At 50.8% G+C, this 16,452-nt stretch overlaps 1 protein-coding gene across 1 annotated transcript in view; it reads left to right on the forward strand.

The window, feature by feature from the left end:
• Window positions 1-16,099, forward strand: part of LOC124038026 (VWFA and cache domain-containing protein 1) — a 111,817-nt gene extending 95,718 nt beyond the window's left edge. The window contains exons 18-26 of the mRNA XM_046353390.1: window positions 29-245; window positions 587-747; window positions 975-1,061; window positions 5,119-5,235; window positions 7,145-7,296; window positions 7,713-7,874; window positions 8,302-8,379; window positions 9,246-9,347; window positions 14,062-16,099. Coding sequence (XP_046209346.1) covers window positions 29-245; window positions 587-747; window positions 975-1,061; window positions 5,119-5,235; window positions 7,145-7,296; window positions 7,713-7,874; window positions 8,302-8,379; window positions 9,246-9,347; window positions 14,062-14,303 — 1,318 coding nt within the window. The 3' untranslated portion in view covers window positions 14,304-16,099. The remainder of the gene's footprint in view (window positions 1-28; window positions 246-586; window positions 748-974; window positions 1,062-5,118; window positions 5,236-7,144; window positions 7,297-7,712; window positions 7,875-8,301; window positions 8,380-9,245; window positions 9,348-14,061) is intronic.
• The last annotated feature ends 353 nt before the right edge of the window (window positions 16,100-16,452 follow it).

Genomic DNA, 16,452 nt, shown 5'->3' on the forward strand with positions numbered 1-16,452 from the left:
GTCTCACTCTCTCTCTGTGTGTGTTTAGGTGTTTCATCATGGAGGACAGGGGTTACTTGGTGGCCCACCCCACCCTCATCGACCCTAAAGGCCACGCCCCCGCCGAACAGCAGCACATCACCCACAAGGAACCGCTGGTGGCCAACGACATCTTGAACCACCCCAACTTTGTCAAGAAGAACCTCTGCAACAGCTTCAGTGACCGCACGGTCCAGCGCTTCTACAAGTTCAACAGCAGTATCATTGTGAGTGGATGGGTTATGACTCGGTCACCGAGGTTAGGTTGGGACACAAACGGGGGGGGGGGGGAGTGCGAGCCCAGTTCGACTGCTAGACAGATGCACACTGTGTTGTCCTCGTAAAACCACTTTGCCCTGGGCCGTTTAGTCCAACGTGTAGTATCTATCAGTGTCATAGCCCCACCTAGTGGTGGGAAATAATATAGCAGGCTCACTGTTGCTTACTCAGAAGAAACAACAGAAATACTGGAGGCCCTTGGTGCTTTCCTCGTAAGAGCCATTCTTGTTCAACCGTAGTGCAGTAGCGCATTTTCCTTTCTCTCACTGTATCCACCGCCTTCACCCAGGGCGACCTGACGAACCTGGTCCACGGGAGCCACTGCTCCAAGTACCGTCTGACCCGTATCCCAGGGACCAACGCTTTCGCGGGCATCGTCAACGAGACGTGCGACTCGCTGGCTTTCTGTGCCTGCAGCACCGTGGACCGCCTCTGTCTCAACTGTCACAGGTCAGACAGGGTCACCGAGCACCGAGTTGCGCTGCGGTGGTTTTCTTATTACTGTGAATGAGCGATTTATCTGTGTGAATAGTTGTATGAGCAGGGTGGGATAGTATGTTTTACATTATTTAAACTCTTATCCATTTCAAAAAATATAATAATGTATCATCTCTGTAGATAAAAGTCGATTCTTTTTTTTGAAAACATTTTTGAAGTTTGTCTGACTTTTGCTGCAGGATGGAGCAGAATGAGTGTGAGTGTCCATGTGAGTGCCCCCTGGAGGTCAACGAGTGTACTGGCAACCTCAGCTACGCTGAAAACAGGTGAGTGCCCCCTGGAGGTCAACGAGTGTACTGGCAACCTCAGCTACGCTGAAAACAGGTGAGTGCCCCCTGGAGGTCAACGAGTGTACTGGCAACCTCAGCTACGCTGAAAACAGGTGAGTGCCCCCTGGAGGTCAACGAGTGTACTGGCAACCTCAGCTACGCTGAAAACAGGTGAGTGCCCCTGGAGGTCAACGAGTGTACTGGCAACCTCAGCTACGCTGAAAACAGGTGAGTGCCCCCTGGAGGTCAACGAGTGTACTGGCAACCTCAGCTACGCTGAAAACAGGTGAGTGCCCCCTGGAGGTCAATGAGTGTACTGGCAACCTTAGCTACGCTGAAAACAGGTGAGTGCCCCCTGGAGGTCAATGAATCTACTGGCAACCTTAGCTACGCTGAAAACAGGTGAGTGCCCCCTGGAGGTCAATGAATGTACTGGCAACCTTAGCTACGCTGAAAACAGGTGAGGTACCCCAATGGTGGAACAAGCTTCCGCCTCATGTCAGGACACATCCCGCAAACATCTGAAAACCTACCCCTTCACAGAGTGTCTCTCTCCACAGAAAACAATTGTCTTTTGGTCAGTGCTATCCTGGGTCCCTGGGACGTCCCTAACCTAAACCCTTACCTCACCATTCCCCTGACCGTCTAACATGTCAACTTCAATGGGGTAAGGATATCCCAAGCATCCCGGATAGCATGGACCCTTGTCTTTTCCTGCTTGCACTGACTTTGCTGAGGGAAAATGTGCTTGCAGGGACTGTGGTTATCTCCCCTGGCTATCTCAAGACGAATGCACTTATCTGTACGCCGCTCTGTATATACAGTACATTCGGAAAGTATTCAGACCCCTCGACTATTTCGACACTCTGGTACATTTTACAGCTTTATTATAAAAATAAAATAAAAATTCCCCTCGTCAATCTACACACGATACCCCACAATGACATCACAATACCCCATAATGACAAAGCAAAAACAGGTTTTTAGACATTTTTGGAAATGTATTTTTTTAAAAAAATACTTTTGACTTCACATTTACATAAGTATTCAGACCCTTTAATCAGTACTTTGTTGAAGCACCTTTGGGCAGCGATTACAACCTCGAGTCTTCTTTGGAATGACGCTACCTGTATTTGGGGAGTTTCTCCCGTTCCTCTCTGCAGATCCTCACATGCTCTGTCAGGTTGGATGGGGTGCTGAGTGCTCTGCGAGGTTTTCATCAAGGATCTCTCTGTACTTTGCTCCGTTAATCTTTGCCTCGATCCTGACTAGTCTCCCAGTCCCTGCCGCTGAAAAACATCCCCACAGCATGACGCTGCCACCACCATGCTTCACCGTAGGGATGGTGGCAGGTTTCCTCCAGACGTGGCGCTTGGCATTCAGGCCAAGGAGTTCAATCTTGGTTTCATCAAATCAAAGTTTGTCACATGCGCCGAATACAACAGGTGTAGTAGACCTTACAGTGAAATGCTGAATACAACAGGTGTAGTAGACCTTACAGTGAAATGCTGAATACAACAGGTGTAGTAGACCTTACAGTGAAATGCTGAATACAACAGGTGTAGTAGACCTTACAGTGAAATGCTGAATACAACAGGTGTAGTAGACCTTACAGTGAAATGCTGAATACAACAGGTGTAGTAGACCTTACAGTGAAATGCTGAATACAACAGGTGTAGTAGACCTTACAGTGAAATGCTGAATACAACAGGTGTAGTAGACCTTACAGTGAAATGCTTACAGGCTCTAACCAACAGTGCAAAAAAGGTATTAGGTGAACAATAGGTAGATAAAAACAACAGTAAAAGACAGGCTATATACAGTAGGGGCTATATACAGTAGGGGCTATATACAGTGGGGGCTATATACAGTGGGGGCTATACAGTGGGGGCAGTGGGGGCTATATACAGGGGGGCTATATACAGGGGGGCTATATACAGGGGGCTATATACAGGGGGGCTATATACAGGGGGGGGGCTATATACAGGAGGGGCTATATACAGGAGGGGCTATATACAGGAGGGGCTATATACAGGAGGGGCTATATACAGGAGGGGCTATATACAGGAGGGGCTATATACAGGAGGGGCGTTAGATACAGGAGGGGCGTTAGATACAGAGAGAGGGCGTTAGATACAGGAGAGGGGCGTTAGATACAGGAGAGGGGCGTTAGATACAGGAGAGGGGCGTTAGATACAGGAGAGGGGCGTTAGATACAGGAGAGGGGCGTTAGATACAGGAGAGGGGCGTTAGATACAGGAGAGGGGCGTTAGATAGGGGCAGATACAGGAGGGGCGTTAGATACAGGAGAGGGGCGTTAGATACAGGAGAGGGGCGTTAGATACAGGAGAGGGGCGTTAGATACAGGAGAGGGGCGTTAGATACAGGAGAGGGGCGTTAGATACAGGAGAGGGGCGTTAGATACAGGAGGGGCGTTAGATACAGGAGAGGGGCGTTAGATACAGGAGAGGGGCGTTAGATACAGGAGAGGGGCGTTAGATACAGGAGAGGAGGGCGTTGGATACAGGAGAGGGGCGTTGGATACAGGAGAGGGGCGTTGGATACAGGGGCGTTGGATACAGGAGAGGGGCGTTGGATACAGGAGAGGGGCGTTGGATACAGGAGAGGAGGAGAGGGGCGTTGGATACAGGAGAGGGGCGTTGGATACAGGAGAGGGGCGTTGGATACAGGAGAGGGGCGTTGGATACAGGAGAGGGGCGTTGGATACAGGAGAGGGGCGTTGGATACAGGAGAGGGGCGTTGGATACAGGAGAGGGGCGTTGGATACAGGAGAGGGGCGTTGGATACAGGAGAGGGGCGTTGGATACAGACACCGGTTAGTCGGGCTGATTGAGGTAGTATTTTCATGTAGATATGGTTAAAGTGTCTATGCATATATGATGAACAGAGAGTAACAGTCTACGGCTGGGGTCTTTGACAATTTTTAGGGCCTTCCTCTGACACCAGAGAATCTTGTTTCTCATGCTCTGAGAGTCTTTAGGTGCATTTTTGACAAACTCCAAGTGGGCTGTCATGCCCTTTATTTGAGGAGAGGCTTCCGTCTGGCCACTCGACCATAAAGGCCTGATTGTTGGAGTGCTGCAAAGATTGTTGTCCTTCTGAAAGATTCTCCCATCTCCACAGAGGAACTCAAGAGCTCTATCCGTGTGACCATTGGGTTCTTGGTCACCTCCCTGACCAAGGCCCTTCCCTGATTGGTCAGTTTGGCCGGGCGTCCAGCTCTAGGAAGACTCTTGGTGGTTCCAAACTTCTTCCATCTAAGAATGATGGAGGCCACTGTGTTCTTGGGGCTGCAGCATTTTTTTGGGCCCCCTTCCCCAGATCTGTGCCTCGACACAATCCTGTCTCTGAGCTCTACAGACAATTCCTTTGACCTCATGGCTTGGTTATTGCTCTGACATGCACTGTCAACTGTGGGACCCTAAATAGACAGCCTGGGATCGAACCCGGGGCTGTAGTGAAGCCTCAAGCACTGCGATACAGTGCCGTAGACCGCTGCGCCTCTCGGGAGGCCCGACTCCAATCAAGTTGCAGAAACCCAGGGATGATCAATGGAAACGGGATGCATCAGAGCTCAATTTCGAGTCTCATTGCAAAGGGTCTGAATACTTATGTAAATAAGGTCATTCCTGTTTTCGCTTTATCATTATGGGGTATTGTGTGTGTGTGTGTTGCTGGATTAAAAAAAAAAATGAATCCATTTTTAGAATAAGGCTGTAACTTAACAAACAGTGGGGAAAGTCGAGGGGTCTGAATACCTTTCTATAATGCTAGTTTCTCCCTCAGTTGAGCTGTTGAAAGCCTGTAGCCTAAATGTTCATTCAACCGTCCTTATCCCCTGTTGTCTTTTTCCGTACACGGATTGAACTGTGTTGGCCGGTTCTCCGACTTCATTACTGCCGGTGCCAGGTGTCTTTTCATGGTTTGGCCCATTGCTGCTGTTTGACCGTGCGGTCGGCGGGTCATGCGTTTCTGGCGCCCGACCGCGTGGTCCACGGTCATCGTGGTCTGACCACGTGCGGTTGTTCTTCAGGAACCCCAGCTGCGAGGTGCACCAGGAGCCCCTGTCTCTGACGGTGATGGACTCCAGTCTGCAGGACACCCTGCCCCAGTGTATCAACACCCGTTGCAGCCAACGCTTCACCAGCAGGTAGAGCACCGGTTTAACACTCTGTTTGGGTAGTCCATCTGTCGATGCTCTTCACCAGCAGGTAGAGCACACGAAGGGGTTTAACACTCTGTTTGGGTAGTCCATCTGTCGATGCTCTTCACCAGCAGGTAGAGCACACGAAGGGGTTTAACACTCTGTTTGGGTAGTCCATCTGTCGACGTAACAACGATCTACTAATCCCCTGTTTTTTTAACCTTACCTTAAACCTAATCCTAACCTTAGCAAGCAATTGCTTATCGACAGACAGTCTGTTGCGTACCAAGAGACTGTCTGTTGCGTACCAAGAGACTGTCTGTTGCGTACCAAGAGACTGTCTGTTGCGTACCAAGAGACTGTCTGTTGCGTACCAAGAGACTGTCTGTTGCGTACCAAGAGACTGTCTGTTGCGTACCAAGAGACTGTCTGTTGCGTACCAAGAGACTGTCTGTTGCGTACCAAGAGACTGTCTGTTGCGTACCAAAGAGACTGTCTGTTGCGTACCAAGAGACTGTCTGTTGCGTACCAAGAGACTGTCTGTTGCGTACCAAGAGACTGTCTGTTGCGTACCAAGAGACTGTCTGTTGCGTACCAAGAGACTGTCTGTTGCGTACCAAGAGACTGTCTGTTGCGCGTACCAAGAGACTGTCTGTTGCGCGTACCAAGAGACTGTCTGTTGTGCGTACCAAGAGACTGTCTGTTGCGCGTACCAAGAGACTGTCTGTTGCGCGTACCAAGAGACTGTCTGTTGCGCGCTGTCTGTTGCGTACCAAGAGACTGTCTGTTGCGCGTACCAAGAGACTGTCTGTTGCGCGTACCAAGAGACTGTCTGTTGCGCGTACCAAGAGACTGTCTGTTTGCGTACCAAGAGACTGTCTGTTGCGCGTACCAAGAGACTGTCTGTTGCGAGACTGTCTGTTGCAAGAGACTGTCTGTTGCGTACCAAGAGACTGTCTGTTGCGCGTACCAAGAGACTGTCTGTTGCGCGTACCAAGAGACTGTCTGTTGCGCGTACCAAGAGACTGTCTGTTGCGCGTACCAAGAGACTGTCTGTTGCGCGTACCAAGAGACTGTCTGTTTGCAAGAGACTGTCTGTTGCGCAAGAGACTGTCTGTTGCGCGTACCAAGAGACTGTCTGTTGCGCGTACCAAGAGACTGTCTGTTGCGCGTACCAAGAGACTGTCTGTTGCGCGTACCAAGAGACTGTCTGTTGCGCGTACCAAGAGACTGTCTGTTGCGCGTACCAAGAGACTGTCTGTTGCGCGTACCAAGAGACTGTCTGTTGCGCGTACCAAGAGACTGTCTGTTGCGCGTACCAAGAGACTGTCTGTTGCGCGTACCAAGAGACTGTCTGTTGCGCGTACCAAGAGACTGTCTGTTGCGCGTACCAAGAGACTGTCTGTTGCGCGTACCAAGAGACTGTCTGTTGCGTACCAAGAGACTGTCTGTACCAAGAGACTGTCTGTTGCGCGTACCAAGAGACTGTCTGTTGCGCGTACCAAGAGACTGTCTGTTGCGCGTACCAAGAGACTGTCTGTTGCGCGTACCAAGAGACTGTCTGTTGCGCGTACCAAGAGACTGTCTGGTGCGTACCAAGAGACTGTCTGGTGCTAGTATGACCATTTTGTAGAACATCTTCAGATGTACTATGCCAAAGAAATTGTGACCCATTACAGCCCACATCACCAACCTGGGGGAACGACAGGGGGAGGAAATACTTTAATTTAGGCCTCACCTTGTCGTCTGTTGGTACATGGATGGATTAAATCATGTAGTGACGCTGATTTCAGAAGAGCAACGTGTCGGATTACAAATAATTTCCAAACATAGACTTGCTGAGATGATCTGTGAAGGAAATCCCTTGTACGTCGTAGACTTGATTAACTATGACCTTTTACTCTGTGGTCCTCAGTGACTGTTTTGGCGTGCTGGACTGTGAGTGGTGCATGGTGGACAGTGATGGGAAGACCCACCTGGACAAGCCTTACTGTGCCCTGCAGAAAGAGTGCTTCGGGGGCATCGTGGGGGCCAAGAGCCCTTACATGGACGGCATGGGGATGCTGGGTGAGTTTTTCACATAAACCTTGCTGTCACGAGGTCATGCAAACAGAATGAGCTCGTGGGATAGACTCTGTGGAATGATGTTTGATTTCCCACAGCTATGTGATAGTCCTCCAAGAGGAATATTTAGTGAACTTTAAGGCTCGGACAGACCGGTAGAATTGTTGAGCGTCTTTCAGACTATAGTACTTGGCACCTCTGTGCCGGAGGTCATTTGAAATCCTATTCTACATGTAGGAATGGGCGAACGTGGCGGCCGTCAGTCGCCCACCGGCGGTGAATGAAACCCCGCGCTGTGCAGACCGACAATCTTGTCCGGTGAGTTTTCTCCTTTTATAGATGGAATGTAACCCTTTGCCCTTCTCTCCCCTCTCCCACCTCCCTCTCCCCTCTTCCCCTCTTCCTCTCCCCTCTCCCAGATGAAGAGGTAGTGTCTCTGAACATGATGAAGAGTGCCCCGGTTGGGCCGGTTGCCGGGGGTATTATGGGCTGCATCATGGTGCTGGTGTTGGCTGTCTACGCCTACAGACACCAGATCCACCGACGCTCACATCAACACATGTCCCCTCTGGCTGCACAGGGTAAGACAACCATGACGTACTTAGGCAGACTGTCACCCAGAAACAACGGGCTGTGTAAATGCAGCTGGTTGGCTCATGCAAGCTGGACAACGTCGGTGACGCCGGTCAACCTTTTTCCGATTTAGGTTTGATTCAAGTCTGATGCACAGGAAATGTTATTGTCGTTCGAGACCACTTTGTGATTTGTGTAAGTCCGCTATGAAGGTGTAGCCAACTCCAAGACCATTATTGCTCCGATGTTGCCTGAGCGCCTTAAGTCTTAGTGTTGCTAGAGGAAGCTGCAACGGCCGCCATGGGAATGATATGTGAAAATGAACGGCTGACCTTCCTAGACGCTGCGGCACACAGGGGGGCCTCTTAATGGTAATATCTGTCATTCTTAACCCTGGCTAAAGAGAATCCATCGCTCTCTCCCCCCCCCCTACAGAGATGTCCGTCAGGATGTCTAACCTGGATAACGAGAGAGACGAGCGAGACGAGGACAGCCACGAAGACAGGGGGATCAGTAAGTACGCCGTATACACTGAGGTGGACAGGACGCCTTCCTGATATTGAGGCGCAGCCCCTTTGGCCCTCAGAAGAGCTTCAGTTCTCGTCGGGGCGCGGACTCTGCAAGGTGTCGAAAGCGTTCCGCGGGGATGCTGGCCCCTTGTCGACTCCAATGCTTCCCACAGTTGGCTGGATGTCCTTTGGGTGGTGGACCGTTCTTGATACACAACGGGAAACTGTTGAGTGTGAAAAATCCAGCAGCGTTGCAGTTCTTGACAGGCGCCTGGCACCTACTACCATACCTCATTCAAGGGCACTTAAATGTTTTGTCTTGCCCATTCACCCTCTGAAAGGCACACACACCCAATCCATGTCAGGCTTAGAGGCTGAGAAATCATTCTGTAACCCGTCTCCTCCCCTTCATCTACACTGATTTGTGAAGCGGCTTTAACTAGTGACTTCGACAAGGGATCATAGCTTCAGTCTATGTCCTAATGTTTAGTACACTCGGTGTAGATTAGTGTCCGTGTGCTTTACCTGGTCAGTCTATGTCCTAATGTTTAGTACACTCGGTGTAGATTAGTGTCCGTGTGCTTTACCTGGTCAGTCTATGTCCTAATGTTTAGTACACTCGGTGTAGATTAGTGTCCGTGTGCTTTACCTGGTCAGTCTATGTCCTAATGTTTAGTACACTCGGTGTAGATTAGTGTCCGTGTACCAATGGGTTCCAATAGTAATTCAAGTGCTCTGATTTAGTTTCTTGCTTGAAATGACCCGCTGAGCAGCTAAGAAATATTGCACCTCTAACTTGATCTGACCTTGTGTTCGCTAACCTTTGCCCTCGAGTTGACCTGGATTGTTGCCTTGTTCCTCGCCTTCCAGTCAGCAACACCCGGTTCATCGCGGCGGTGATCGAGAGACACACCCACAGCCCTGAACGCCGGAGGAGGTACTGGGGACGATCAGGGACGGAGAGTGACCACGGTAAGACCACAAGACGACCACAGAGGAAACGGGGCACCGCACTCCCCTTAAAATCACACACATTCTGGTTACGGGGTTGGTATAAGTCTGAAAAGCCACATAACAGGTAGCACACGCTGCCTGTTGTTGTTCCCTCACTTCTCCTCTGGAGACGAGTCTCTTTGTAGCTGCTGCCGGTAGTGTAACCACTGATCAGAGAGGGAAGCGGAGGAGAGGCAGTTGAGAAACGGAGAGAGAGAGTGTAAGAAAGGGGATGGAAGCGGAGGAGAGGCAGTTGAGAAACGGAGAGAGAGAGAGAGAGAGAGAGTAAGAAAGGGGAAGGAAGCGGAGGAGAGGCAGTTGAGAAACGGAGAGAGAGAGAGAGCGTGTAAGAAAGGGGAAGGAAGCGGAGGAGAGGCAGTTCAGAAACGGAGAGAGAGAGAGTAAGAAAGGGGAAGGAAGCGGAGGAGAGGCAGTTGAGAAACAGAGAGAGAGAGAGAGTAAGAAAGGGGAAGGAAGCGGAGGAGAGGCAGGCAGTTGAGAAAGAGGCAGTTGAGAAACAGAGAGAGAGTAAGAAAGGGGAAGGAAGCGGAGGAGAGGCAGTTGAGAAACGGAGAGAGAGAGAGTAAGAAAGGGGAAGGAAGCGGAGGAGAGGCAGTTGAGAAAGTAAGAAAGAAGGAGCGGAGAGAGAGTTAAGTAAAGGGGAAGGAAGCGGAGGAGAGGCAGTTGAGAAACAGAGAGAGAGAGAGTAAGAAAGGGGAAGGAAGCGGAGGAGAGGCAGTTGAGAAACAGAGAGAGAGAGAGTAAGAAAGGGAAGGAAGCGGAGGAGAGGCAGTTGAGAAACAGAGAGAGAGAGTAAGAAAGGGAAGTAAGAAAGGGGAAGGAAACGGAGGAGAGGCAGTTGAGAAACGGAGAGAGAGAGTAAGAAAGAGAGAGTAAGGTAAGGAAGCGGAGGAGAGGCAGTTGAGAAACGGAGAGAGAGAGAGAGTAAGAAAGGGGAAGGAAGCGGAGGAGAGGCAGTTGAGAAACAGAGAGAGAGAGAGAGTAAGAAAGGGGAAGGAAGCGGAGGAGAGGCAGTTGAGAAACGGAGAGAGAGAGAGTAAGAAAGGGGAAGGAAGCGGAGGAGAGGCAGTTGAGAAACAGAGAGAGAGAGAGAGAGAGTAAGAAAGGGGAAGGAAGCGGAGGAGAGGCAGTTGAGAAACAGAGAGAGAGAGTAAGAAAGGGGAAGGAAGCGGAGGAGAGGCAGTTGAGAAACAGAGAGAGAGAGAGAGTAAGAAAGGGGAAGGAAGCGGAGGAGAGGCAGTTGAGAAACGGAGAGAGAGTGTAAGAAAGGGGAAGGAAGCGGAGGAGAGGCAGTTGAGAAACAGAGAGAGAGAGTAAGAAAGGGGAAGGAAGCGGAGGAGAGGCAGTTGAGAAACAGAGAGAGAGAGAGTAAGAAAGGGGAAGGAAGCGGAGGAGAGGCAGTTGAGAAACAGAGAGAGAGAGAGAGTAAGAAAGGGGAAGGAAGCGGAGGAGAGGCAGTTGAGAAACAGAGAGAGAGAGAGTAAGAAAGGGGAAGGAAGCGGAGGAGAGGCAGTTGAGAAACAGAGAGAGAGAGTAAGAAAGAAGAGAGTAAGAAAGGGGAAGGAAGCGGAGGAGAGGCAGTTGAGAAACAGAGAGAGAGAGAGTAAGAAAGGGGAAGGAAGCGGAGGAGAGGCAGTTGAGAAACAGAGAGAGAGAGAGTAAGAAAGGGGAAGGAAGCGGAGGAGAGGCAGTTGAGAAACAGAGAGAGAGAGAGTAAGAAAGGGGAAGGAAGCGGAGGAGAGGCAGTTGAGAAACAGAGAGAGAGTAAGAAAGGGGAAGGAAGCGGAGGAGAGGCAGTTGAGAAACAGAGAGAGAGAGTAAGAAAGGGGAAGGAAGCGGAGGAGAGGCAGTTGAGAAACAGAGAGAGAGTAAGAAAGGGGAAGGAAGCGGAGGAGAGGCAGTTGAGAAACGGAGGAGAGAGAGAGAGAGAGAGAGAGAGAGTGTAAGGAAGCGGAGGAGAGGCAGTTGAGAAACGGAGAGAGCGCGAAGGAGAGGCAGTTGAGAAACGGAGAGAGCGCGAAGGAGAGGCAGTTGAGAAACGGAGAGAGCGCGAAGGAGAGGCAGTTGAGAAACGGAGAGAGCGTGAAGGAGAGGCAGTTGAGAAACGGAGAGAGTAAGAAAGGGGAAGGAAGCGCATCGGGGCAGACTGCAAAGTGTTCAAAAGTTGCCGGTTCTTTTCCTCTGCCCAGTCGGAGGCGTCCTCCCACAGTCCACGCACTCACACAGCTGAAGGGTCTCTGAACACACACACACACACACACACACACACACACACACACACACACACACACACACACACACACACACACACACACACACACACACACACACACACACACACACACACACACACACACACACACACACACACACACACACACACACTCAGAGGTTTAACACTCAAACACATTTTAACACAGTGTTTGAGTGTGTGGAGACACTGAGCTGGTATCTGTTGGTACACCCGCCAGGGAATTGGAGGGGCATTTGGTGTTTGTTCGCGGTCAAGGATGTTGTCTAACAGCCTGCAGGCAAACAGACATCCTGCCATGGGCATTAGTAATTCAGCCTCTCTGTGTGTATTATGTCTTTGTGTAAGTTATTACCTCACTCCTGACCTTTTCACATCCCCCGTTTCAGTCTGTTACCTCACACCCTGTGCTCCTCTGGGGGGGGGGGGGGAACTAACGCCGATGGACAACAGCAGTAGCACTGTCTGAAATGTCTTCTCATCAGGAGATGGCAGGAGTTGTGGGTAGGAGAGAGGAGCTATACAGTCGGTGGCGCTGAGGTCGGTATCTTTCCCCCGGATCCTATTGAAGATCCCTCTGACTGTTTTCATAGAACATTTCGAAAGCCCAAATCCCATTCAGAAGCTCTGCTAGCCAAGTCTCAGTACCTCTCTGTTTCGCTGAGATAGATCCCCATAGATGCCCGACCACTGCCCACTCCTAAACCCATCATCCACTCCGATCTACCTCTACCACTACGCTCAGCAAGTCTCTCTCAGTACCTCTCTGTTTCGCTGAGATAGATCCCCATAGATGCCCGACCACTGCCCACTCCTAAACCCATCATCCACTCCGATCTACCTCTACCACTACGCTCAGCAAGTCTCTCTCAGTACCTCTCTGTTTCGCTGAGATAGATCCCCATAGATGCCCGACCACTGCCCACTCCTAAACCCATCATCCACTCCGATCTACCTCTACCACTACGCTCAGCAAGTCTCTCTCAGTACCTCTCTGTTTCGCTGAGATAGATCCCCATAGATGCCCGACCACTGCCCACTCCTAAACCCATCATCCACTCCGATCTACCTCTACCACTACGCTCAGCAAGTCTCTCTCAGTACCTCTCTGTTTCGCTGAGATAGATCCCCATAGATGCCCGACCACTGCCCACTCCTAAACCCATCATCCACGCCGATCTACCTCTACCACTACGCTCAGCAAGTCTCTCTCAGTACCTCTCTGTTTCGCTGAGATAGATCCCCATAGATGCCCGACCACTGCCCACTCCTAAACCCATCATCCACGCCGATCTACCTCTACCACTACGCTCAGCAAGTCTCTCTCAGTACCTCTCTGTTTCGCTGAGATAGATCCCCATAGATGCCCGACCACTGCCCACTCCTAAACCCATCATCCACTCCGATCTACCTCTACCACTACGCTCAGCAAGTCTCTCTCAGTACCTCTCTGTTTCGCTGAGATAGATCCCCATAGATGCCCGACCACTGCCCACTCCTAAACCCATCATCCACTCCGATCTACCTCTACCACTACGCTCAGCAAGTCTCTCTCAGTACCTCTCTGTTTCGCTGAGATAGATCCCCATAGATGCCCGACCACTGCCCACTCCTAAACCCATCATCCACTCCGATCTACCTCTACCACTACGCTCAGCAAGTTTCTCTTCTTTCGACAGTTCTGGTGTTTTCTAAGAGTTGATGTTTTCTCTCCGGAGTCTAAAGGGCCTGAGGGCTGCTGAGTGTTGGGCGTTTGGCAGTTTCAGAGGCAGAGATGAGATGTACGATGTTGCAGTGGCAATAATCTGCGGGGATTCAGAGGAGAGATGGATGGAGGAATAGATGGAGAGGCGTTGAAGATGGAGGGATTGATTCAAACGTGTAGGCGACCCCCCCGCGCTCATCCCCTCCACTGCGGGGGCACAAACTTTCCCTTAGCTCGCCCCTTCAAACCACCCCACGTGCAACGCACACCACTCGCTGCGCATACAGCTCTCTTTCTCCAGAGATTTCTACAACGATTGAGATTTCACACGGATGTAATTAATGAGGCGTGATGGCCAAGAATTGTGTCCCCGAGACTGTAATTATATAGATCGCCGTGAGTCTACTCTGGCGTGTAAAAGTCTAGCTTCAGACGTTTCTACTGCTCTGTCGTAGTACGCTGTTCACATTACAGGAAGAGGCAGCGAAGCAATCGCATGGCATCCAAGTTTGGGACGTGTGTGTGTGTGTGTGTGTGTGTGTGTGTGTGTGTGTGTGTGTGTGTGTGTGTGTGTGTGTGTGTGTGTGTGTGTGTGTGTGTGTGTGTGTGTGTGTGTGTGTGTGTGTGTGTGTGTGTGTGTGTGTGTGTGTGTGTGTGTGTGTGTGTGTAAATTGAATGTGTATTAACACGTGTGTTCCTGTGTTTTGTCACATCAGGCTACAGCACCATGAGTCCTCAGGAGGACAGCGAGAACCCTCCCTGCAACAACGACCCCCTGTCGGCCGGCGTGGACGTGGGTAACCACGACGATGACCTGGACCTGGACACGCCCCCTCAGACGGCGGCGCTGCTCAGCCACAAGTTCCACCCGTACCGCCACCCGCCTTACCACCACCCGCTCCACACGCACCGCCTGCAGGCGGCCGTCACCGTGCACAGTGTGGACGCAGAGTGCTGATCCTAAACCTCCATTCCCGTCCCCCCCCACCCCCAGGCCTGGGCTCTCCTCCACTCCCACCGGCCCTCTTCCTCGACCTGGCTACGCCTCGCTACATTGGCGGGGTCCCTGACATGCAATGCTACCACTGCCGTCACCTCCAGACTCCACCACCATGTAGGCTCCCACTGGGCCCAGCCAGGGTGAGGGGAGGTGGGCTGAGAGAGAATAGGGCAGACCCCCCCCCCCATTTCTCCCCCCTCGCTTGAAGTTTCCTTGGAAGATCATGTAGGAGGAACACTAGCTCCTGTGAGCTCAGCTCAGAACATGGGGGTGGGGGGGGGGGTGAGATGCAGCTGCTGGCCTTATTCTAAAAGGGTCTGAAGTTGTTTAAAAGTGTAAACAATGTTTAAGAAGACAGTGATTAAAAAAAGGAAGCATTATTAAAGGATTATTTTTCTACTATTTATTGAACCGGATTTGAGATGGATCAGAGTAGAGACTGACCGTGTGGCTGGAGCTGAACTGAAAGGACTCTGGTCGCTAAGGTAACCAGAGTGGCTGATCGTGGACCACAGAGAGCCTCTCCTGCACACTGCCCTCGCTTTCTGTCGAGGATGCATCGAGGCAGTGGTCATTCACGCTATCGTTTGGATTATTTTCAGTTGAGAATCACAAGTCGTTGTGAAGATAAACTCTTTGCGCTGACTGGACGAGCTGAATAGAAGACATTGAGAAACCCACCCACTTGTCTGAACTAGACACCTGGCCTACCGTCAGTCACTGGGGCTGCTGTATGACTGGATAAGGAAGAGGCATGTAAGGACCCTGGCAGAATGACTCAGACACAGGAAGTACAGTGCCCATGCTTTGGTGTCCTGTTATCTGCCTGAAAAGAAAGGTATGATGAGGCTTGGTGGAATTGGTTGCTCTTCGAACCTCACACTGGCATCTGGACCTGGTTGACCAAGCTATGGCTCTCTCTGTCTCTATGCCTGAGTGGGACCTATTAGTGTTGACCAAGCTATGGCTCTCTCTGTCTCTATGCCTGAGTGGGACCTATTAGTGTTGACCAAGCTATGGCTCTCTCTGTCTCTATGCCTGAGTGGGACCTATTAGTGTTGACCAAGCTATGGCTCTCTCTGTCTCTATGCCTGAGTGGGACCTATTAGTGTTGACCAAGCTATGGCTCTCTCTGTCTCTATGCCTGAGTGGGACCTATTAGTGTTGACCAAGCTATGGCTCTCTCTGTCGCTATGCCTGAGTGGGACCTATTAGTGTTGACCAAGCTATGGCTCTCTCTGTCTCTATGCCTGAGTGGGACCTATTAGTGTTGACCAAGCTATGGCTCTCTCTGTCTCTATGCCTGAGTGGGACCTATTAGTTTTGAACAGGTGTGTGTGTGTGTGTGTGTGTGTGTGTGTGTGTGTGTGTGTGTGTGTGTGTGTGTGTGTGTGTGTGTGTGTGTGTGTGTGTGTGTGTGTGTGTGTGTGTGTGTGTGTGTGTGTGTGTGTGTGTGTGTGTGTGTGTGAGCGAGAGCTGTTGTGTCAATTCATAAAAACAGTCTTCTGTACACTCTGCGTGTGCTACAGTCATGGTGTGTGTGTGTGTGTACACTCTGCGTGTGCTACAGTCATGGTGTGTGTGTGTACATTCTGCGTGTGCTACAGTCATTGCGTGTGTGTACACTCTGCTTGTGCTACAGTCATTGTGTGTGTGTACACTCTGCTTGTGCTACAGTCATTGTGTGTGTGTACACTCTGCTTGTGCTACAGTCATTGTGTGTGTGTACACTCTGCTTGTGCTACAGTCATTGTGTGTGTGTACACTCTGCGTGTGCTACAGTCATTGTGTGTGTGTACACTCTGCTTGTGCTACAGTCATGGTGTGTGTGTGTGTACACTCTGCGTGTGCTACAGTCATTGTGTGTGTGTGTGTGTGTGTGTGTGTGTGTGTGTGTGTGTGTGTGTGTGTGTGTGTGTGTGTGTGTGTGTGTGTGTGTGTGTGTGTGTGTGTGTGTGTGTGTGTGTGTGTGTGTGTGTGTGTGTGTGTGTGTGTGTGTGTGTGTGTACATTCTGCGTGTGCTACAGTCATTGTGTGTGTGTACACTCTGCTTGTGCTACAGTCATTGTGTGTGTGTACACTCTGCTTGTGCTACAGTCATTGTGTG

This window comes from Oncorhynchus gorbuscha, linkage group LG06 (assembly GCF_021184085.1).
Source record: "Oncorhynchus gorbuscha isolate QuinsamMale2020 ecotype Even-year linkage group LG06, OgorEven_v1.0, whole genome shotgun sequence".
Lineage (NCBI taxonomy): Eukaryota > Metazoa > Chordata > Actinopteri > Salmoniformes > Salmonidae > Oncorhynchus > Oncorhynchus gorbuscha.